Source organism: Galleria mellonella, unplaced genomic scaffold (assembly GCF_026898425.1).
Source record: "Galleria mellonella isolate WM207_F2 unplaced genomic scaffold, CSIRO_AGI_GalMel_v1 utg33, whole genome shotgun sequence".
NCBI classification, from domain to species: domain Eukaryota; kingdom Metazoa; phylum Arthropoda; class Insecta; order Lepidoptera; family Pyralidae; genus Galleria; species Galleria mellonella.
In genome coordinates this window covers 6,325,199-6,351,275 of record NW_026442079.1, presented here as the reverse complement: position 1 = coordinate 6,351,275, position 26,077 = coordinate 6,325,199, and the positions used below count along the sequence as shown (strand labels likewise).

The 26,077-nt window shown below is 29.8% G+C and overlaps 1 protein-coding gene across 5 annotated transcripts; it reads left to right on the top strand.

Moving 5' to 3' along the window:
• Window positions 1-1,181: 1,181 nt before the first annotated feature.
• Window positions 1,182-20,963, top strand: LOC113519385 (circadian locomoter output cycles protein kaput). 5 transcript variants are annotated; one of them, XM_031911479.2, is made up of 14 exons: window positions 1,182-1,446; window positions 1,567-1,759; window positions 2,579-2,727; window positions 2,807-2,988; window positions 3,091-3,211; window positions 5,248-5,343; window positions 10,937-11,003; window positions 11,728-11,966; window positions 12,608-12,755; window positions 13,374-13,551; window positions 14,029-14,208; window positions 15,468-15,704; window positions 16,336-16,458; window positions 17,132-20,963. In XM_031911479.2, exons 2-14 carry the CDS (start codon window positions 1,716-1,718, stop codon window positions 17,291-17,293), a joined length of 1,926 nt encoding a protein of 641 aa, XP_031767339.1. In that variant the 5' UTR covers window positions 1,182-1,446; window positions 1,567-1,715; the 3' UTR covers window positions 17,294-20,963. The 5 variants fall into 5 exon arrangements, with proteins under 5 accessions (XP_031767339.1, XP_031767340.1, XP_026760252.1 ...); XM_031911480.2 differs by having other exon boundaries at window positions 1,183-1,446; window positions 15,543-15,704; XM_026904451.3 differs by having other exon boundaries at window positions 1,183-1,446; window positions 16,342-16,458.
• The last annotated feature ends 5,114 nt before the right edge of the window (window positions 20,964-26,077 follow it).

Here is a 26,077-nt window from a genome sequence, read left to right as displayed (position 1 = left end):
TACCAGCACGAACCCTTCGAATTAGTGTAACGACGAACACTAAGAATTAATGATGATCCTATGCTTACACGCAGTGTCGAACTTTTAAGTCTTAAGAGAAATTTTGTCCCACTTCACATATTCTACCGCTTGTACAATATACTATGCTTAATAATGCAGAATTGTTTGAAATAATGACTACGGCTATTTTCTGTCATCGTACATCTCGCCACCGACAGGAAATTCACCCTTATACATTAGATAGATGGTTGCGTACAACGTAATTTTAGAGATATTTCTTCCCACAAATGCCCAAGTTGTGTATTAAATACTCTGTCGAGGTTTTTTCAAGAATCTACAGCATGGGGTTCTTTAAAAAAAGGGTAAAGAGATTTCTTTAGGACCGACAACGTGTGCATAATATCTATTAACTCCTGCAATATCGTATTGTATTATTGCATGTAGTATTGCAGGCGTTTATAGACTTCAATAACCACTTATCATCAAGTAAGTTGTATAATTGTTTACATGTTTAAATTGAAAACAATTGTTTAGGTACATAATCTTAGATGGTAAAAAATTATTTAAGTTTTGGTGTCATTTTGGAAAGACTATTCAAATTACAAATATTCTTTTCGACAGAATATAAATTAGACTACGTTAGGAGTCGGGGGCTAAATGTAAATAACAAGACTCTGAATGAAGAAAAAAATGGCTTATTGTAAACTTGAAAATACTAAGTTGGTAACACTATAGAACGCGCGAACGATACATTTTTTTTTGTTCGCCTTCTTTATGTTCAAAGAATTATAATCAAACAGCTATCTATGACATATACGATAATTTATTTATTACTGTAAAACTTCTTATCACGAATTATACCTCAAGCATTGTAAGTAGAAAAATAAGATTACTGTCTAATGTAATTGTTAATAATTTATAATTTTTTTAGAGTTCTAATAGGAAAATTAGAAAAAAAATCAGAGAACAAAAAATGTTATTAAATTTTTAGACTAATCAAATAACTTGTATTATCCATCTTCTACCTATCTATCTTGTAAAAGATAATTATTTCGTATTATTTAAGTCATAACCGTTTACTGAGGCGATAATATGTAGCATATTCTATCTCTGATATTTTGTGGTAAAAAATAAAGATTTGCATTTATCCTTAATCTATGTTTTTCATATTTCAATATTCGCTTGAAAAGTCACAGACCACAAACATATACATTTATAATTTATATATATACATAGTGATTACTGACTATTCTGTGTTCACATTATTAACACTTTTTCCTTTTGTTTGTATCTACCTTGGTATAAATATTATTATGATTAATTGTCACATTATTGCTTTTAAGTAGATTGATTATTAAGTGATATTAATTTTATATTAATTCATAGTGTTAGTGATTTCTTAAAATAGCTGTTACAGTGCGGCGTCGCCATCGAAAAATACATGGGGTGGGTTTGTTATTTTCGAAAAATGGTTTAATTTTGACTAGCCCATAAAATTAACAACCACAACGATGATTATATTTCGTAATTAAAAAAAATATATATATTGTATTATATTTATTTTAGCAAGCATCGTCGTTTTACACTAGTGGAAAATTACCAAGCTTTGCTGTGTTGAAGTAAAAATTTTGCTTACTGGGTATTTGTCATAGAGGTGAAATATAACCATCATATTTCATTACAAACGTATTTGATAAAAAAAAGTAATCGCCACCATGGAAGAAGATAATGCTGGAGACGATAAAGACGATTCAAAAAGGTAGGATGTGTAATCCCTAATGATATAATGGTAAATTTTTATTTTGAATAATATGTAGTTTTATATACATTATTTCTAAAGTGCCACTTCTGTGTTAAATAAAATTTTACATGTTTACTTGTTATGAATGTTACAATATTGGGCAGTACATGTTTTCAAATTCTAATAATGTGAATAACAGCATTTAAAAATCATTAAATTTAAATTTAATTTACATAGGAAGGTGCAGTAGAATTAAGGTGGCTATTAGGTATTTCTTGACAATCATGAAAGATGATGATATTATGATTGAATTATATCTTCACTCTGAAAGGTACTTAATGATATTTCTTTAAACTAAATTTATTAATATAATAATGAAAAGTTGAAAAGTATGCATTTTAATAAAATACAAATTAAAATTTTAATTAACTGAGCAAAGACTTTCAATAAGAGAATATAATAAAAAAGTTTAAAATTATTAAAACAGAAATAATATATATAAAAGCGGCTGCTGATTGATCTATCTATATATCAACACACAGCTGAAATCACTGCATTTATAATCTTGAAATTTTGCAGACAGGTTTTTTATATAGCATAGGTGAATAATAACAAGAATTTTCAAAATTCAACTTCTAAAGGGGGTAAAATGGGGGTTAAAGATTTGTATGCAAGTTCATCAGTTAAGAAATAACATACATAAAATGTATGTAACATTGATTCAAAATCACGTCAGCTGCTTATAAGAATAAGAATTAGAGCTACAGAAATTAAATTATAATATGAAAATAAATTTATTAAAAGAGTTTCATTATTAATAAATAAATATTTTTTCAGGAGAACACGTAACTTAAGTGAGAAAAAACGAAGAGATCAATTCAATATGTTAGTTAATGAATTGAGCACTATGGTTTCGACCAATAATAAAAAAATGGATAAATCTACTGTTTTGAAGGCCACAATAGCTTTTCTGCGGAATCATAATGGTAATTTATATAGTCTTTATTGAAGGAAATGGAATAATTTATTTATAATTGATGGAATCCATCAATTATTTTGTTTCAGAAATAACAGTCAGATCTCGAGCACATGATGTGCAAGAGGATTGGAAGCCTACATTTTTATCAAATGAAGAATTTATATATCTAATATTAGAAGCACTTGAAGGTTTTGTGATGGTATTCTCTGCAAATGGTAGAATTTACTATGTCTCAGAAAGTATTTCATCACTATTGGGCCATAATCCCGTAAGTTTCATCATATTTGTTATAATACCATTAATCAATAAATGAAATAGTGTATTTTAAAATTAAATTATATTGTATATAACTGTTGCAATATCTTTATAGGCTATGCTGGTGAATCAAAGTATTTTTGATCTGGCTTTTGAACATGACCGTCCTAACTTGTATAGTCTTCTGCAAAATCCAGGCATATCAACTGTGGATTCAATGCAGTCCATTACCAAAGGTGTGTTTATAATTTATATTCTTATGCTTAAAATATGAAGGTAGGCACAAGAGTAATACAATATTATACTTTACTATAACTCAGCTAATTACAAAAATCTCAATTATAAAAGTGTTTGGCTAAGCGAATCACTATCAATTTTGCATAGCGAGTTTTTGTAAATCACTAAATGCTACATTCTCTCTTATTACAATAGGGTAAAAAGTAGTTGTATAAATTGCTGATCATTAATGAAATACCATATAAATGCACAGCTTAATTTTTTTTTTTACTATTATTTGTCATAGATTTTGTTTTCATTGGAATGTAACCAATATAAATTTTTTTTACAATTTTTTATTTAACACTCTTCTAAGTCTTTCTATTCATAGTTAGAAAGCTGTTTTTAAACACTTGTGATTGTGCTGAAATTTAGCATTATTAAATTTGGTGACAATACAATATTATGGTATCATCAAACTGACTTGACTGATGAATTCAGGAACTGGCCATAGGTACTCGTGAACTACATATTAAATCTGTCCTTTTTTCGCTCATTTCATTTGTTTTGACAATACCATATCCCTGTATCTGATATTTGATGATAAAGCACAAATACTATAAAAGGTTGGTTTTAATAATATTTTTACTACTGATTTGTTAATTTAAGCATTTTAATGTAAAAACTATATATATCCATCGTCTTTACCTTGTTAATTGTTACATAACAATAACAAGCAAGAAATAAGATTCATGGCTTTGTCTTTACATAACCAAAAAGTTTTTTTTACACATTTTGAATTTTATATGCAAAGTTTCTAATAATTTAGTGCAGTAATTTTTATTGTTTGTTGGTAGCTGAAGATATTTGCCTTCAACTATATCTTAGAACATTACTTATTTTTTTTTTTGTCATTATTATTAAATGTCATAGCAATGACACACACTTATTTTTGTATGTAACCGTCTACAAAAAACTATTTGATTGCATTTTTAAATAATTTCAAAAAGAAGAAGGTTCTCAAATTGCTTGTATTTTTTTGTTTGTTACATCATAACTCAGTTATAAACTGATTTGGAAATTTATTTTCTATGTCTGAAAGGATATACTTACAAATTGAGCCCATAGAAGTTTTATCAAAATCGATCGAGTTAGTAGTTTAATTAAAAAAAAAATAACTGGTTTTGTCTCATGTTAAATAGGTTTTTTCTTGGAACACAAATTATTCTTGATGAATTGTAATCCGATTCAATGATGATACTTTTTCATTGAAAGTGTTCTGTTGTGTTGGTTTGAAAGTAATTGACGTAATTTGAGATGTATGTTGATGTCACACGACAGGTTTATTAAAGTAAATCAAGTGTTGAAAAGTGTCCTGCAAATTAATTTATTTATATCTGTTCTGATCCCAGCGTATATATTTGCTTTGCAGTTATCTTATTAAACATTAGCAAATTGTTGTAGTTTGCACAGCAAATCTCGGTTCATTTCAATAATATAATTTTTATACATTTTTATTTTATTTTTCTGGTAATTAGTGTACAGATTTACCATATTTTTTTAAATAAATGCCATTTCGAATTTGAACATTTATTATTCATATTTCTGTATACTTTTATACTAGGATCTCATGAAAAATAAAATTTATATTACATTATTAGATTAGAATAGGAAACAAAAACTATTTTTTTTTATTATTCTTCGAATGGTAAAGAAGCTGACTTACGGTAATGGTTAATGTGATAGATTTGTGTACTTATAACAAATTTAATTATTTTTATATCTTAATGTGAAATATTATAATTTTCTGTACCTATAAATTTTCCTTACCTATATTTGAAAGTGCCTAAACACAGATAATAATTATTTTTAAATTTTTATGCTGTGCTCTTTCATGTCTTAAACATGCTTTTTAATATTACTTCAAACTAGCTTTATCTATATAGGCTTTATTATTTTAATTATAGAATCGGCTAACAAGTGAAACGAATATTTATTTTTATTTATATTTAAAAAAAATATAGTGGTAATTTTGTTTTGTTTTGTGGTTTTACAGAAAATGAAATAAGGTTCCAGTGTCATCTGCGAAGAGGCTCTCTAGATTTTCGGGATGAAACTACATATGAGCTTGTCCAATTCATTGGACATTTTCGTGAGTACATTTTTTAAATAATAATCATCTTATATGTATTATTATCTAATCATATATTAATTGTAATTTATATACTACACTAGAGGAAAAAATTAAGGGATAAAAAAAATTCTAAATGTTTTGAGGTTTTTTAAGTAGATGTATTTCCCTTAAAAATAGTTGTACTGGAATTTAAAAAAAAAAGATTTTGAAGCTCAACGTGTTCCGCTCAATCCTAATAAATACCGAAAAATTTTTTTTTAATTTTATTCCGTTCTTTGTTTTGTCTACGAACTTGGAAAAACATTTTCCAACTTAACCACTATATGGATCGGATAGCTTGTTCATTTAGCTTTAATTTGCTTTTTTTGCAAAGTTCGATACCATCACTTCTCGCTGAGATATCGAACTTTGAATGGAAAAGGATCTTTTTGTCTTTAACCATCGATATCTCAGCAACTGCTGATCTCACAAGAAAATTAAGGAGGGTATTGAAATCTTGAATAAATTTCCGACAAAAACCAGATATGATTTTTGAAAAAAAAAATTTTTATTAATTTGAAAAATCAAGAAAAAAGGATTTTTGGGATAATCATGCGCTAAGTTGGAAATATCGAGAAAACCAGTAATGTTGAGTGTGCCTTTTACAGTTCAATATGCCACAAAAACCCCACAAAGTTTCGATTCATTCCATCAAGCCGTTTTTTTTATTTTAATCGATCGAATTTTTGAAACAATTAAAGGATAAGGATTCTGTTAAATTTTCTGATACTTGGATGTAAAAAATTTTATGAAAATTTTATAAAATATATGTTTTTTTTTAAATGATCTATCTTTTTAATCTCTAATTTATTGAATAAACTTAGCCAAAATATATTTTATCATAATGGTAGAACAATCGGTTAACTAACGTTTCAGTTGAGATTTATTTAACCGAAAAAATAAAATATTATTAAATACATTTCGTAATGAACAGGAAAATGAGTAAAATTTTCAAGAATCCTTAAAAAGAAAAACAGTTGAACGAAGTTAGAGGTGCAAGTGTTCTTATTCTCATGGTTACGAATAAAAATATAACTGCAAGAAATATGTGCCCTATTAGGTACTATTTCTTTTACAAATCATGACTCATGATGTTGTTTAATTAACGTTTTGTATGGATAAAGGTTTTTAACATAAATTTATGAATACTAAATTGGCAACATGAAACGTTACAATTATACAATTGTAATGACAAATGTTAAAAATTGTAATAAAGCATAGGAACTTAATTTTATTCTATTATCAAAACAACAGGAACATGAAAAAAATCACGTAAAAATCAATCTTTCACTAATTCTCAGAAAAATGTAAACAACTTTAATTTTTTTTTGTAATACCAACCAACTTTTCTTTTTTTTTTGTAATAGTGCGATTGTTATTCTGTTTTAATATAATTTTTGTAATCTTAAGGGTGTAGTATCTTATCTATGTCAACAAATAATGATGAAATAGGTCATTTTATCCAATCTATTATAATCGTGCAAATTATTTATAAAGATAATAAATTCAAAATGTAATAGGTTAGTTGTAACGTCATATTTCAGTTCGAATTCAGCAGACCTATTGATTTGTAATAAATTTGTGCTTAAATTTTATTTTAATATACAGTGTAACCTTGATACAAAGAGTTTCAATAAAATTATTTCCTCAATATAATAAAATATATTCTTCGAAATCCCTTAGATCTGTAATAGTTAATGCAAATTATACTTTTACACAACGATGACCTACTTTTTGTTAAAAACCTCTTCATAATGTATTTAATTAAGAGAAACAAAATAAGACTATGCTACCATAAGTACATTGTTGATTTTCAATACAATGGGGTATACTTTATATAATGAGGGAAAGTAATTATTACATATTATTATTTTAAATATTTTCTAATTCCTTTCAGTTTTTGTATATCGATATTGCATTGTATATTGTATCCTAATTTTCGCAATTATTATGTATTTAATTAAAGAAAATTATATAGAAATGTTTATAGCGTAATCTGAATATCTCTGCTAAACGGACACTGCACTTACAACGACAACGGTGTCGAATTTTGTCAAGCATGTACTTTTTTTTATAAACAGAAAGGAATAATATGCGCGTTAACTGTTTATAATTTATTTTATTATATATTATAAGTTATATATATTATTATTTCCTTCGTTTTTATTAATGGATAGTTGCTTGACCGATTTGAAAGTCTGATTGCCGATTCCGAATGAATAAATGTGAAGAAGACGAAGGTAACGGTTATTAAAAAAAATGAAAGTTTATCAGCATATCAAATAATGATAGGAGATGAAAGAGTGAAGCAAGTAAGTAAATTTCTATATTTGGCTTCATTGTTTATGAGGGATGGAAAGTGTGAGGGTGATATTGAAAGGAGAGCGAAAGCGGGAAACAGTGTTAACGATGAGCTGATCTGAATTATGATAAGTAAAAATGTATCGAGCAAAGCTCGCCTTGCTGTAGTTCAGGTAGTACTGACTCCGACACTCATGCATGCGAACCGTAAATATAGTAAAAAATAATAATAATAATATGAAAGTAGGACAAATGTTGTAGAGATGAGAGCTCTAAGAAGTATGTATGGTATTATTACATTAAAAGATATAGTAAAAAATAGTGTGATTAGAGAGGTGTGGACAAAAAACAATATAGTAACAAAAATTGAAAATATAATGTTGTGAGGCCTGGCCGATATGTGTGTACTGGCCGATATGATAGGTGTGTGTGTACATATATATATATATGATATATGACAGAGACAGAGTGATATGACAGAGATCTCTTCCAGTCAACCCAGTACAGTAAGAAAGCATTTCGTTAGCGGGCAGGTGAAGAGCTACATACATAAACAAATATACAGTTAAATAAAATATTACATAAATTCGAAATTAAAAACGAAAATAATATCTACCTACTTATATAATAAATGTTAAAATAAATGAATATACTACTTACATTAGAAGTTTAGTATAATGATTTAAGATTTGACAGTTCAATTAGAAAAATAAAGAAATATTACTCAAGGGAAAGAAAATGTGATTTTAACCTTTGCTTGAAAGAGGTAATAGAGGGACTCTCGTGTATGTTTATGGAAGGGAGTTTGTTCCATAACTGGACAGCTCGATACGAGAAAGAGTCGCCCATAAAATGTGTCCTACACAAAGGAAGTTCTAGTATCCTGGACTGAACTTGACAGGAGCGTTTAGGATGGACTAGTGGTGGTAATAATTTAAACCGGGAGCGGAGGTACGATGGAGAATTGGGGTCATTGAGTATGTTATAAAGGAAAGAAAGGATGTGCATATCACGTCGAAATCGGATAGGAAGCCACTTTAACTGGTTGCGAAAGGCAAAGACGTGATCGTATTTACGAAGACCAAAGATGAACGTAATAGCTAGATTTTGTAAATGTTCCAGCTTGTTTGAAGCTCCTTAGTCACATCCAAAAAACAGACGTCGGCATAGTCAAGTATCGGGAGTAGTAGAGACTGTGCGAGCATGATTTAGTGTTTACCGGTAGAAAATATTGGAGTCGCTTGAGAGAGTGAAATGAAAAGTGCATACGTCTACTGAGTTAATTTGTATAACATGGCCAAGACAAGGCACCGTCCATTATGAGACCAAGGTTTTTAACCTTCTCAATATATGCCACTGGAACTCTATCATAATAAAGTGCCGGTATGTCGGACCAGTTCAACTTGCATCGCATCCTGCTGCTGCCAATAATGATTGCTTGTGATTTAATAGGATTCACGAGAAGTCCAAATGTGTTAGCCTACGATTATATTGCAGATAAATCAGTATTTAAGGCAGCAATGGCATCAGACAATCCAGACAGTGCGAAGTGTCTGTAGAGTTGTAGATCATCCGCATACAGATGGTAGGGAGAATTAATAATACGAGAAATATTGTTTATAAAAATTAAAAAAAGGAAAGGAGAAAGCACGCCATCTTGAGGTACACCGGCAGTGAGCGAAGACCAATCCGATGAAGCATCATTGGCTCTTACACACTACTGGCGACCGAAAAGATAAAAAGAAAACCATTCAATAGCAGGAGAGCATACGTTTACTGCTTGGAGCATGGCAAGCAAAATGTCAAAATCTACTGAGTTAAAGGCACTAGTAAAATCAAGAAGAACAATAGCTGTGAGATTGGTGTCATCCATGACTCGCCGAATATCATCAGTAATATTAAGTAGTGCTCCAGTAGTGCTATGGTAAGATCGGAAACCTGATTGGAAACGGCATAACAGGTAATTGACTGTGAGATACTGATATAATTGATTGTGAACTACTGATTCAAGGACCTTAGAGAGAATGGGGAGAATGGATATGGGACGGAATTGGGAGAAACTGGTCGGATTCGGAGTTTTGGAAATTGGAATTTGCCTTTTTCACTGTATCCGGAAAACATTGCATTTCAGCGAGTAATTTATAATGTGTGTGATTACGGGCAATATCTCATCCAACACAGGCAGAATCATATCGAGGCTTAAGTTTTTACTACCAATAGCTTTGGTAGATATGGAACAGATAATCTTTCTGACAGCGTCTGTGGACACCATACGGAAAGTAAAAGAAGAGCAAACAGGCATTTCGGCATCAGAAAGATATGAAAGAGAGTTGACCTTAACAGAATTACTTAAAGAAGAGGGAGGAGTGGAAAAGTGAGTATTCAAACCATTAAGGTCCAAGTTGTTAAGAGATTGATTAGAGGATTTGCATATGCCTAAAGATTGTAGAAATTTCCAGACTTGTGGCTGGGAAAGGTTTTGAATGGTAGAATGGATATAGCGGAGTTTGGCATCCCTACACATTCTGTTGCAGATGTTACGTAGTTTCTTATAAGCCTCGAAATTAACCTGAGATTTGTCGTGCTTATACCGGGCCTTAGCTCTATCCCGTTTAGCCATAGTATGTATGTATATTATTAGATTGTGATTAAAATGTAATCTTCTTTGTTGCGGGATGAACAGATACGACGAACTTGTTGGTGACGTGTATTTGAGTAATAATTAATAACTAATAAAATTAACAGATAAAAATGGCCTTAATATTTAATAACAAAGGGCATTAAGATGGAAATGGTGCAGTACTAAATTAACAAATAATTCTTTTATTCGATAAGTTACATTGTACACCACAGCACGCACTAACTTAGCTATGACTCCAAACTTTTAGTATATAAAAATCCCATGTCACGATATTCGTTCAAGGCCTCCAGACAAGTGGCAAGCAAATTCGTCAATGGAATCGACATCCCTAGCGAGTCCATGAGATAGAATGAGATAGCAACGCCGGGTGACTCATTCCAATTCACGAACTCGTTAGAGATGTCGATTCCATCGACGAATTCGCTTGCCACTTATCTAGAGGCCTAGGCCAAACTTCGAAAATGCTTAACAAGATGGTTGATTTGAGAAAACGTCTGCTGAATCAAATCGTAAAATAAAAAAAATATTTTAACTTATTTTAGGTCAATTCCTCGAATAAACTAAAATTAGTTACAGGAATCTTGGTACATGATCACTACTCGTATTTAATCGCCATTTTATTTTTTACAGGAACTACTATGGAACAAGTGGAAAACAATGATAATATGTCGGGTTACCGCCAAGACCACGAATCACGGTATGCATTTTTTTATATTAATCATTTTCCAAATTAATTTTTTAACAATAAATGTGAGCGTCTATTAAGCGAGGACAATATTGTTTTACGAATTATTATACATGTAAATAAAATTAGAATCGAATCGATGAGTTCAAAATTTGAATCATCTGGATTACTTATGTATATAACATTATTAGATTTTTTTTTATACTTATATATTTATTAATACTAGTAAAAATTATAACATTTTTTTATAGTTTCATTTAGGATCAATACAATCGTTGTATCAAGAATTAAAGTATAAAAATGTTGACTTGTTTTAACAGCTTTTTTCATTTTTATTTATTATACTATATTTATTTAAGTTATTACACAATTTTATTACTCTATAAAGGAGCACGCGTTTTCTTGCAGTTCCTAGTTTCCAGGTGCAAGCAAAAAAAGGGTATATCTTTATGAATCGATTAGAAGAAAAGGCAATTTAAAGTTTCAGAGTTATGTTATTGAGATAAAAGTGTGCAATATATTTTACTTAGAACTAATAATGAAATATTATTAAACATATTTTTGTTAAAATCAGCCTTTTTTCTTTTTGAAATAAAAGAAAATAAGAGAAAGAAAACACAACAAAAATTTTGAAAAGAACTGTTCTTTGTTGGTGCCTTTCATTTGTTTTACATAATTTAGACGTATAAAATATGAGACAGTTTTGCTATAATTGATGTCTTATTTTGATTCACAGATTACTATTTATGTGTACGGGTCGCCTGTATACACCTCAATTGATTCGAGACGTGTCTTTAGTTGATTCAAATCATAGCGAATTCACGTCGCGGCATAGTCTGGAATGGAAATTTCTTTTCCTTGACCATCGTGCGCCTCCTATCATCGGATATTTACCATTCGAAGTATTGGGCACTTCCGGTTACGACTATTATCATTTCGATGATCTAGAGAAGGTCGTTACTTGTCACGAAGCTTGTAAGTAATTTGTTAAGTTTTAATTATAAATATTGTTTAAAACATAGCTTAAAGCATTTAGAATTTAAACGTGGGAAAACCCTACTGCTGTTACTCGTAGTAAAAAGTAAAAGATTTTAAGAGATTGAGAAGGGGAGGCGTGTGTTCAGCATTGGATAGTTAAAGGCTGTTATGATGATTTTGCCAATTTTATATAATTGTATATAATTATATATAATTTAATATGATTGAAATCTGACATTAAAAATGAATAATCTGTGGTCATATCATAGCGCTACTTAGTTCAGACCTAAACTATTATGTGTATTGCGCCGTTGATCATAAAAGCTGTAATATATTTGCCATTATCAGTAGAATGATAAATATGTATAAGGATCTATCTGATCATACCAATAAACTGAAATTTTAGTTAATATAGATTTATAATAAATAGGAGCTATATGTATTTTCTTTACAATGACTGACCCTGTATGATGATGTCGTGTTAAAACTTCATTTTTTTACTAAGCACTTTGAAATTCGACATCTAATATGACAGAACTTTTATTATTACAAACATAATTAAAAATTTTGCCATATCCATCCAATTTTGCGCTTACCAATGAGCAGTTTTCAATTTATTGTATATTATTCCCACACAGTGATGCAGAAAGGTGAACTGACGTCTTGTTATTATCGGTTCCTGACGAAGGGACAACAATGGATCTGGCTACAGACACGTTTCTACATTACTTATCACCAATGGAATTCTAAACCTGAGTTTGTGGTATGCACGCATCGTGTAATTAGGTAAGATTTTTTTAATACCATAATAAATAATAATCTTTGTTACTTGATTAATAAAGAAGTATGGACTGGATTATTTAAATATGAATAAATGTATGTCACTTGGAACTGGTACATGACACCTCCAGAGGTGTCGAAGCAGTGTTGTATATATCTAATAGCTATTGTAACTGGTTATCATTAAGCGGGCTGTATGTTTGTTGTTTAGAGGAAATATAAATAAAAAAAAAAGAAAAACTCACATGACTAGCAAGAGTAATTGGTTTAGATAGAAGGTTTAGAGAGATTAATGAAATGTTTAGAGCACAATATAACACTTCCTGAAGGATGCGAGAACATCCCATAGTGGTTTGTTGGCTTCCATATATTTGGATATAAAAAATATAATATGTTGTTAACTATAAAAAATTATAAATATGAAAAGAATACTAAATAAAATGTATCTCAGAATCATGCTATAATAATACAGCATAAAACATGGTAATTAAAGCATTGTAATTTTGATAATACCATTAATACATGCATGCTAAACATTTTCCTTGTTATTTTGTTTAACGAAAACTCAACTTTTAATTATTTTAGTGTACAATTAAATGTAACCATTATTATATATTGTTACAGTTATTCTGATATAATTAAGAACACAAAGCAAGAGGGAGTGGAAACAGACACAATGAGCGAAATGGATACGAATCGTGGAGTAATAAAGGACACCCCATCAGAAGATACGATGGTGACCATGTCACCGTCTTACATGTCTGAGGCGAGTGACGCCTTTAATAACTACCAGGTATCACAGGTAATGTTCTATTTACAAGCTTTTACTTAATTTGCTTTAGTAAGTTTTTCCGCTCAACATTTGTAACCTATTTTTTTCCACTCACTAGGTGATTGTGCTGAAATTTTGAGAAGCTCAATTTGAAGAAGTTTGATGGCAATGCAATATTATGGTATTATCGAACTGATCTGATGATGAAAAGGAAAAGTAACCATAAGAACTCTGTCATGTTTGTTCTTGTTTGATTTGTTTCTATATAAAGTATAACCCTGTGTGGTTTCTGAACTCAGATAATGAAGCTTAAAGCTATAAAAGTTTGTTTTGATAATATTTTTAAAGAGTCTTGTTTATTATTTTACTTGAAAATCAATGACCAAACCCCTCCAATATCATAGGTTGACTGTTTTTGTACATCGATGATATTCCACAATTATTTCTGATAGCTCCTTAAGTATTATAACCGTGATTATAATTATTTATTATTTTATGAACGCCCAGCCGGCTTCGGTGAAGTCAGCGTCGGCGGGCAGCACAACGGGCACGGTGGCGACCACCGGCACAGCGGCTACTGCGGGCACTTCGTGGGCGCGGAACTCCCACACGCGGTACAACGCTGGCTCGGATACCGCATCGCTCTCCGGAGAATCCAGGTCGTCACAACGGAATGGTTCCCGAGAGGTTAGAATTTTATAAGAATTATGATTTTGTTGTGACTTTGGAGGATTTTTATCTACATGGCTCACAACACGCAGTGCTGTAGTGAATTATAATATATGTATCATTAATTATTACGGCTTCACTCAATAACTAGGGTTGCGACATAAATAATTATGATACAGTGTCTTACAGTATTATGTTTTCTTCGTCCTGTCACCTCATATTCTTCAAACTTTGCCTGAAAAATACTTGTGACTGTATTAGTGATTCATGGACTATGTTATCTCTGTATTCGATATATCAGGATCAGGATTGTATGGCCACTAATCCTACTATAATAAAAAAGTACCTTCTCATGAGATATTTTTCAATATTACGTTTTAAAGTAATATTTAATAAATATACATATTTGTGGTAGTGGTCTATTTGAATATATATTTTCTATAACCATGACAAAAGGTTGCAATTGATAATAGAAAGATTTTCCCATAAACTACTTTATTCATATAAAGTTCTAAAAATTGGAATAGATAATTTTATGGTCCTTGTTCTAGTTTAGTTTTGTTCTATAGAACACAATTATAATGACACATGATATATATTGTTTATAAACATTCCAAAAATAATAAAATTTCTGTGTGGTGTAGTATATTTAATTAATATATATAATTTAATTATAGTAAAACACACTTGTAAAATGTGGTCAATAAAGAATATTATGCTATTATTTGTCTTCGACATATTGTAGACTGCATTATTAAATTAATTAAATCAAAGGTTTAGGGATGTGTATCCTTTATAATTATTATTCATTATTGATAACATGCAAGGAGCTATTATACTATTTAAATATAATTCAAGATTTCATCAATTCAAAATCATTCGTGTAATAATGGTTCTATGCTTCTTAAGTCAAATAGTCTGAACCGATAAAGGATGAATCACAAAAAAAAAAAAATTAAATGTTTTTGAGTATTCTTAAATTAAGTTAATTTTTTTTTATTTAACAACTGAAAGTGCATTTTATTACTGGCTGTACCATCTTTTGCATTACTTGGCTACATAGGTTTTTTTTTTATTTGAACACCGCCTATTTTTTATTAAAAGTTATCGTATCAAAAACGCTAGCGAATGTACGAGCTCACGGCAGACCGTCAACTAATTAGTGCATTGCTTATAGTTCAGCACAGCTCATTTGATTGGTGTTTGCCAATTATTAATATGTGAATAGAAAAAGGCATGATGTAGTGTATGATCGTGTTTTGTTATTTGTCCGGTAGCTGATGCGGACAGCGGCCCCGTATGGCTACTTTTACCAACATCCTAGTCCAGATAGATTGGTGATGTTCCCGCAGATTAATAAGCCCCCGGAGTCTACGTTGGTTCCACAGCACGGGATTGGTGCTCAGTACTTGGATCCAGCGCCATATGTGAGCAGCGTCAGCGTACCAGGCGTACTGCCACTACCTCTCTCAACAATGCCTGTTTTAGTTTCACCAGATCAAACTCAGATACAGGTGAATTATGGTGATAGTTTTTAAAAGTAAGCCAATAATTAAATATTCGTCTCACTTCGTTGAGTCTATGTGACTAGAAGAGATATAATTTTAAATTCAAGTATTTTAGAAATGTACAGGAAAATCTTGGTTGTGAATATATTATTTAATATATTTCGAATTTTTATGTGTTATCCACATACCTAAATTGGGTCCACAGACCGACTGATGTTTTAGTAGTTGTATTATGAGAAGTCGTTTTTGAAATTTGTGCTCCCATTGAGTATAGTTTAGCGGTTAATTATTGATATGAATATAGCCTAGAAAAGAGTTTTAGTTTCCTTTGCTTCTATGTATGTATTAATTAAGACAAGTATATGATCCCTAATAGGGTAATCGAGTGATATTGTCGGTCGTTTCATAGTTGTGGACATTTTATAGTGTAACGTATTAAGATTGGTGCATTAGAGAAGAAATAGATAAATATTAATATCCTTAAAAAGAAACCGATAGACAGCAAAATCTTAATTTTATTTATTATCTCTTAAATTAAAATTTCAATAAATCGCATCTTCGAAGTAAATAGATAGAGTGATGGCTAGACCATTTCTTTGAGTCATTACCACATGATGCTAGTTAGTGGCTGTGGCAGGAGCAGTTGCAACGAAAGCATGAGGAACTACAGCAGATGATCGTGCAACAACAAGAAGAGCTGCGCCAAGTCAAGGAACAACTGCTTCTAGCGAGGTTGGGAATGCTGCAACCTATTATAAATGTAAGTAACGTTAACATTACGTGACACTCACATTTGTATGGTATACATATAATATATATTATATATTCTAATATATTAATCTATCTTATATATTATATATATAATATATATGTCGTTACCTGCTGAACATAGGCCTTTACATATTCTATAGGATGGGCCATCCCTTCCTTTCCAATGAGTATCGTAAAAGGCGACTAAGGGAACTTAATGGTCGAGAAATTGGCAGCGGCGATCCTCTTGAAACATTACCAAAGCCCTACTGCAGTTACAAACCCGCCTGCTACTACTGGTAAAATCTCCTCAAAATGGAGGAGGCCTTTATATATAAAAAATAAAATAAAAAAAAAAAAAACTATTGAAATAGACCACTTATAGATAATATTTCAAAATAAAATATGCATTCGATTTATTATAAGTTAGATTTAAATTAGACTTTCAAAAACTGCACCAGATTTGATGGAGTAATTTCTGCGTGATAGCTGAACAAACATAGATAGACAAAATTTATAAAAAAAAATTGACATCGATGTAGTGGCATGTGTAGATACGTGACAAAGTGATATATGTCGCAAACATCTCTGCGACATTTCTTATAATGGAAACTTTATTATTTCGTATACTATAAATACCGATGTTTATATTTAGGTACTTCTAAACTAGTATATTTTCTTAGGTTCAAAATCCATACATAACTGCGGAGGAGATGCAAAATGGACCGGCACAAATAGTATATGAGACGAATCCGCCTCACTCCACGGCACAATATTCCCAGCAACACCCGCATCAACCTCAACACCCGCCCCATTCCAATCACCATCATCATATGCCTCAATGAACTATACAACACTTAATTTAGACTATAATATGCTTTTTATCTTATTTGATAAACGTCTTGTTAATGTCTTTTTATCGATAACAGTAATCTTATTAATAAAACAAATCAAATAATACAGTTGAATCAAACTACGAAAATGCAACGTTAAGTTCATTTAAAAAACAATTTTAAAATTCTATTTAAATAAAAAGACACGCCAAGATTGTTTACCAAATAAAACAGATTTTATCTAACGTTATTATAGTCTTAATAACTTATACCAGTTATCGTATGTATGTGCATATCTAAGGATATATTGCCTCGCAAACTATTTCACTGTGTTTTATGCCGCCTTTACCATGTCTATTGAAGAATATGACATGTATATTGCTCAATAAAATGTGAATTCTGTCGCCTTTATTATAAAACTATATGAGTATGAAAATAATTAAAAAGACGTATAATCGAATTATGGTCATTCTTTACAGATCCAGGGAAAATAAGACAAAAAAAAAACTTTATAAAACAGTAAATTTAGATACTTATCGCGACAATAAAATAATATTTATTTTTGTAATTTTTATCTGTTTCTTTTAAACTTTGTGAATGAAGGTAACGTTTCAATCAATGAAAGTTAAAGAAAAGTACTATTTTCTGTTCAAATATTAGAATACACTATATTATGCGTATCTGTGATAATTCTGATAACAAAGTAAACTGTTTTGTTTTGTTACGCATCATTGTTTTGTTTTTCATTGTTTTACTTTTCCTGTTATAAATATATTTTTAATTTTTACGATTAGTATATAAAACAAGTAACTATATTAATGTTTTACATTAAATTTATATCATACTTATATTTAAATATATACCAAAATTATAACTATATTTTTACCAGATTACAATATGAAATTGCAGTTATATATTCTAACTCTATATTAGTTTCCCTGGAAACGTTAAAGAATTTGTGAGGAATTTAGTAAATTTAGTTCAGCTAGGGTAAACACGCACTGAAAAATTCTTTACGTAGTTTTTATGTGTAGAATTTTTTACATGGAAATTGCATGGAATCGGCCGCATGCACTCGGGAAAATATCGCACGGAAATAACTTGTATGTTGTTATATTTTACTTTAATTCTACGCAAAAACACTCTGGCTGAAAATTGTAAGTGTATTATAGATAATGTATTTGGATTTTTTTTTTGTTTAGTTACTAATTAAAGAAATATAAAATATAAAAATTCTATTCTGATCGTCGCACTATCGTGTTATGGGCTACCTCAAAAGATTAAAACGAGATTCATATACGAATTTTGATATTTTAAAATTGATTTGTGAAATAACTATCTTTTACTATGCATTGTGTTGTATATACTCAAATGCAATAATATTTAAACACGTCAGTACTTTGTCACAGTAACTTTAAACATCATTTTCAGGCAGCTATATTTTTAAAAGGCCATATGTAATACTATAAATAAGAAATGATTGTTCCTAGTAGCTATATGGTCATCTGGGAGTAATTATATGAAGTTGGTGTTTTGCAAATGATAATTTCCTAACATCATATATTTGTGGGTTTGTAAGGATGTTTAGATGTTGTATTGAACAAGTATATAAAAATGTGATTATTATTAAGAAAATGAGAAAATTATAATAAATTTAAGAAATAATGACTTTTTAATGATTTTTAATAATAAATTACGTGGCAAGACAAGTGTTTATATATTATTATTTGTAACTATACATTGCATTATTCAAACAATTAAATTCGAGATTGTATCTTCATTTCAATACAAATATGGAAAGTATAAAGATAGTTAACTGGTAATGCATTACGGCGTATCCAGACATGTATAATATATTGTTAAATTGTTGGCAATTTGTTTTTATTTACTGTAGTTGTTTTTCTATTGATATAAAAGCCGGCATTAGTTGGAATAAATATTATGAGTGTCAAACTACATTTTCACAGAAAATTCACGTAACGTTATACAGGTCTATACGCGTTCAAAATTATTACATTAAGCTTATTATTTATGATATTTTTTCCTGGTAGCTATCCACCTTCATTGTGCCATTATTTAATGTTCACATATCTCGCCAATAATCAAATATTGACTATTTGCTGATCTCGTGATACAAATTAATAATTTTATTTTTTTTATATTTTCTAAAATAAGTTAACTTTAAAATGGGGGAACATACTTAAGTGTATAACTAATTTTGAACTTACGAGGGTGGATCGAAAAATTTGCGGATCAATCATTTTTTTTTTTTTTTACTTTCATTAGTTGTGTCGTATAAGATATATAAAATTTTATAACAATCGGATCATTACTCACTCGGATACAGCTTATAAAACATGTCATTCCGGGAAAACATCAATCAGAATCGCGCAATCATCAACTTCTATACCATATAAGGACCCTCAGATAATCTTGGAAGAAGTGTTTCTGCTTATAGAGATTGTTGTCCTGTTAAACCATGATTTACGAGTGGCACAACCTTTTCAAGCAAGGCAGGCCAGGCTGGAACGGCCTGTCAAGGTGACCACGACAGACAATGTCGAGAAACTTGAAAAAATAATTTTGGAAGATGCTCATTTAAAGAAAGAGTAAAGCTTGCAGAAATGATTGAAATGATGTATCAAGAATGCTTACGCCACATTAAAAACAGCAGTAAGTTAAACGCTGAGATGCTATGATTATGATTCTGTTTTGAAAAATGAAAAACATTTTCCATGAAAGAAATGTTCTAGTGATAAATAGGCGAGGAGCACAATTTTGTTTAAAAATCCTGGAATTTCATTTATATTAGTAAGTTTAGTAGTAAGTTAATTGAAAAAATATATGAATAATTGTACAAAAATATAAAATTGTTTATTTTTAACAGTGATGTCATTACTTATAATCTGTTTTCCTATACTTGGCATATGTAGTAAACAATCTTGATATGTCTATTTATCGAGATACAAGTCCATAAAATAGTTACTTAGCTTTTATGTAATAGCTAGGTTATATTTTAATTAGTTATGTAATATTTAAATATGTCATCAAATCCTGACATATTTGTTCCTTTATATATTATGAGTCACTTTAGTTTATCTGTTGGATATTTCATCTTGAAACTGTCTGCCGTCTTTATAATTAATGAAACATTGTTAAGATCTGAAACGAATGCTTTAATTTCTTCCTCAAAATGTAAATTAGTTATTCATATATGCTTTTGTAATATCTTTTACAAAATTGCTGAATTGCTCAGTAGAAGTCTAAAACCAATGTAAATAGACTAATAATCCCTATACATTTTTAAAAAGTATTATCAAAATGGGTTCCGAATTGGCGAAAATATTACATAAAAAATAAACACGAAAAATATAGGCGAATTGAGAATATCGTTCTTTAGGAAAGCGGTCCTGTGTCAAGTATAAGAAAATAGACTGTATGTCATTATCACTTCGTAAATGATAGCACATCATGTAAATTGCTACATAAATGCTATAATGCTAGGTCTAAGATATAATTTGTCAAACCTTGAATTTAATTCACTTTTATCTCCAAAGTACTAAGTAAGTACACTCCTCGCAAAAATTAAGGGAACATAAAAATTTTTGAAATTTTTGGGTGATTTTCAACAGGCTGTATTTCAGTGAAAAATAATCGTACAGGAAATTTAAAAAAAGGGTTTTGAAGCTTGAAAACTCTAGTTATCAGATTTTTTGGTGAAAAAATTTTTTGAGCTCCGGTTTCCATGCAATTCTTAAACAAAGCTGAAAATATTTTTTTTCTAAATTTTCTAGGTTTCGTTTTTCACTCTATGGGCATGGAAAAATTTTTTCGAGCTACTTCATTATATAGGTCTCTTAGCGTGTTTATTTAGCTTCAAAAATCGCTTTGGATGGCTCAATTACGACCATTTGTCTCCGAGATATCGAACTTTGAATGCAAAAGCATCCTTTTCCATTCAACTGCTAATATCTCTGGAACTACTGGTCGCACAGCAAGCGGGCGCCGAGTTTCTTTATCTGCATAAAATTTCCAATTAAGCACAGTCAAGAGTTAGTGAAGAAAAAATTTTTTTCCACCTCTAACATTGAATTGAAAAAAGTGGAAAAAAGTGACTTTTTCTCCTTTTTTGGTTACTTGGCTGTATCTTCGCTAATATGGGCGGGAAAGCTAAGATTTGAGGAAAATTTTACAGTCTATTGTTCCTTTAAGAACCCCTAAATCCCTGGAGCGATCGGTTCAACGGTTTTTCCCGGACCAATTGATTGAAATTTTGGAAAAAATAAGGGAACAAGGTTTTTGTCCCTTAAACTCACCCTAATCCATTCAAAAATCAATAATTTCATTTGTTTTTCACTTTTTACTCAATTTTTTGTTTTTTAAAAATTCATTATCAAAAAAAAAATCGAAAAAAATCAAGAAAATTTTATGCAGATAAAGAAACTCGGCGCCCGCTTGCTGTGCGACCAGTAGTTCCAGAGATATTAGCAGTTGAATGGAAAAGGATGCTTTTGCATTCAAAGTTCGATATCTCGGAGACAAATGGTCGTAATTGAGCCATCCAAAGCAATTTTTGAAGCTGAATAAACACGCTAAGAGACCTATACAATGGAGTAGCTCGAAAAAATTTTTCCATGCCCATAGAGTGAAAAACGAAACCTAGAAAATTTAGAAAAAATTTATTTTCAGCTTTGTTTAAGAATTGCATGGAAACCGGAGCTCAAAAAATTTTTTCACCAAAAAATCTGAAAACTAGAGTTTTCAAGCTTCAAAACCCTTTTTTTAAATTTCCTGTACGATTATTTTTCACTGAAATACAGCCTGTTGAAAATCACCCAAAAATTTCAAAAATTTTTATGTTCCCTTAATTTTTGCGAGGAGTGTATTATATTTAAAGATTATACTTCGATTTATATGAAAAATGCATATAAAAATATATTTTAGTTATCAAATTTACTTGCCAAATTTAGTCATAAAAAAATTATCATTCATCTAAATATAACTTTAGATATATATAATATATTGTTGCAAATGTTTAAGTTTTTATCATTTAAATTTTATGAAATATAATTATAATTGTGTTATTTTTAAAATTATGGAATAATTATATAAAAAACTTTTAAAGTATTTGTTATTTTTTTTTTTGTTAAACTATTAGTTTAAGTTGATAAACGTGTGTTTACTTGTTGTTTTATGTTGATAAATCCGCCGGAGAAAAATAATTTGCGGATAAATAAATAAGCAAGTTTTTTGACACTATGTATTTTTTAGTGTGTAATCATGTTAACAAATACTCTGCATTTCTTTTTAATTCTTCAGATTTCTGAAGTTTTTGTTTTTGTGAAAAAAAAAATTATTGAGACGTTTACTGAGAAATATGAAACAGTAAAAAAAATCCGTAATAGAACAAACAGAAAGAGATAATTAAATGAGTTTGAATATAAACACTGTTTTAGATTGCTTTATTATTTCTGTATTTGTTTCTTTATCTAATGATTTCTTGGCTATACAATTAATGCTATCTTATTTTATTTGCTCAAAGTAGCAGTTTAATAAAGTATAATTTATATTATGAATCTACTTAACACGAAACTAATTTCACGGTAAACTTATCTACATTTTATTTAGTATCTACAAAGCTTTGTTACTGACCGATATGTAATATGTATATGTATTGATATGTAATATGTACATTAGGTTCTGGTTTTCAACGTCTTAAAATTATTGAAATTATTTTCGTGAAATACATTTTCAATGTTAATTCATATTTAGTTTTACTATGTTCATGTGCAATTAAAGCCATATTTTTGACGAAATGATTTTTTTTTTACACGAATGAGCATATTTTTTTATTACTTGCATGATTTTTTTCATATTTGTATGTAAAAGTTTTGCCTGTCTATGAATTGACCCAAGTCAATACATTTCTTCCTTTCTAAATTATTTTGTACGTACATACATAGAAGCTCAGGTTGATGTTGTAGATTAGATGTCAATATAATTAAAGTAAGAAATGAAAGTGTATTAAGTAGTACTGGTTTATTTTCTATTTGACAAATTATAATTATGAATTTGTATCGGTAACTACTTTAAAAACAGTTTGATTAGATACCCAAATAATTTAATTTCCTTATTTATTTTATCATTAATACACTAATTAAACAATACTACTGTATTAATAAAATTAACAGATTGCATTCGTAATCTCGTACTTTCGAGAACTGTGTTTATTTGACTCTAAACAACATTAGTTTTACATAGTTTTCTTTCATGTACTATTTTAAATACAACACTTAATATTTGTCAAATAGAAATTAGAGGAATGAAAGAAATACATATTGTTGTTATTCAATGAATAGACATAATATGTGTTTTGGTCACGGCTAGTGATTAACGAATTTACAAAAAGATGAAAAAACACTGTATTGTGCGATACAGTCTATTTTATAGTGGGGTGTGAAATACTTTGCCAAACGTTTATTTTAATAAGTACCTGATGTCTGATTATGATTGATAAACGTAGATTTCTCTAGTGATCTAGTTAATTAAGATAGGGATCAGATATTAGCCAGAAAACTTACGTGATATCGACTCAAAATCACATCAATACTTTATGACTAAAATCAAGTGAACTCAAGCACAAATAGATTGAAGTGTTTTAACATTGTCAAAGACTGTGTTATTAATTGAGGCTACGTCCGAGTCGATCCTGATATTTAAAGGTTGTAAAGGATAATTCATGCAATTATAGTGATGTAATTTATTAGTAGTATGTTTCTCGAGAATGTTTGGATCGTGTAATTATCTAATCATATTGTTTACTAAAGTGATTATGATTAAAAAGAAATCATGAAGAATTCTTGATATAAATATATTTAAATGTACGTTGAGTAAAATTGTATATAGATATATTTGTTTTTAAATGTTTGTAATACGAATAGTTCAAATCATTATGAGTGTAATATAAATACAGGTCAATATTGCCAAATATATATTTCAATGTCACTCTGAAGCCATCTTATTTAAAAAGCTTTTATACCCTTGCAATTTAGCAGCATTTAGTCAATGTTTTAAATTTTATATTTATATTGAATAAGACCCAATAACTTCTATTACTGGTAACATAAATTTACCTTAAGTCATCAACTTAAATTTGGTTATACATATTTGGATTCGATACATTCGAGGTGATGCAAACTTTTTAAAAAGCCCTTCCATATAATATAACAATTATGAAGTTGAAGGTTACGAAACCTTTCACAACTGTATTGGAAAATGTTTTCCAACTCCTGAACTGAAAAAGATATGGTATAAACATCAACTGCTAAAACATCACTTTACCTTCGATTTGCCGATAATATGGTGGAATCCCTTGAGCATTTGGATAGGATGCTCAATGAATGACCTCTATAGTGTTTCTCAACAGGTAGGTCTTAAACATGGGCAAGACTAAAATAATGTCGAACGGCCATGTCACACCCATACCGGTCATGATTGAGAATACTACGTTCGAAGTTGTCGACGAGTATGTACCTAGGGCAACTTGTCCGACTAGGTAAGTCCAACTTCGACCAAGAGGTCAACCGACGAATCCAACTCGGTTGGGCAGCGTTAGGGAAACTACACCACATCTCATCCAGAAAACCTCAGTTTGGAGACAAAAGTCCTTAACCAGTGCGTATTACCAGTGATGACTTATAAAACCAAAACATGGTCCTACACGAATCCGAACCGAGGATATCGGCAAAAGAAGTAACCGATATAGTTCGAAGGATAAACAAGGTAAAGTGGTAATGAGGTAGTAACATAGCTTGAAAACTCGACAACCGATGGGAAAGAAAGGTTCTTGAGAGGCGACCCCGTACGGGTAAATGCAGTGAAGGACAACCCCCTACTAGATGGAGTGACGACCTTAAATTAATTACAGGGAGTCAGTGAATGCAGATGGCTCAGAACCGTTCTTTGTGGCAGTCTGGGGGAGGCTTATGTTCAACAGTAGATGGATAATGGTTGAAATGATGATGATATTGAACTCCAATTACCACCTAGTGTGAATATACCAATACATTATATATCTCTGTTATGTTTTAAGTATTAATAAAAAAATTATCGTAACATTGTGTTTTTATGAAAAAAGATCCCTTTAAATCAGTTAACATCTCGATGTGTATCACTTATTATCATCAGAAAATTTTATTACATATTTGCAGTCAACATTCTTTTTACAGAATAAACTTTACAAAATTGATATACATATATTATCCTGTTTTAAGTGACAGAGTAACGATATATATATATAATAAATAATATTGTAGATACATTTTTCTAAATATAGAATTGATTTTGTGATAAAATCTATTAATTACGTTCAATGACAATTTTAATGAAAGATTTTTTCTAAGTGTATAATTATATGATATGTATACACATTGTCTATGCAGGGATTAAGTAGATCAATTGTATATTTACTCCGTACAGCCAAATTTTTATACTAACGTAAGCAACAATGTCAGTCAACTTCATAGATACATGTATTGTTAATCTGCACCTATTACATGTTTTTGTCGCAATCTTCAAATAGTAAATTTAGAAATAACTGCAGTCCTCTCGAGTAGATCATACAATGTAAATATACTTAAACAATTATAAGTTCATAGATAGCCTGCATGCGTATTGATGTGTGAAACTGTAATTTACCTATATGAGTGAATAATATTAGATGAATGTAGTAATTACAGATTTGTACACAATTTAATTAATGCTATTATATCAATATGTAAATTAATACCTTAATAT

Bases quoted from the DNA above. Each gene is read 5' to 3' on its own strand.
- LOC113519385 (XM_031911479.2), top strand. From the start codon at position 1,716: ATGGAAGAAGATAATGCTGGAGACGATAAAGACGATTCAAAAAG. The intron at 11,967-12,607 runs GTAAGTAATTTG...ATTCCCACACAG, and splicing joins CGTTACTTGTCACGAAGCTT to TGATGCAGAAAGGTGAACTG. The intron at 12,756-13,373 runs GTAAGATTTTTT...ATATTGTTACAG, and splicing joins TGCACGCATCGTGTAATTAG to TTATTCTGATATAATTAAGA.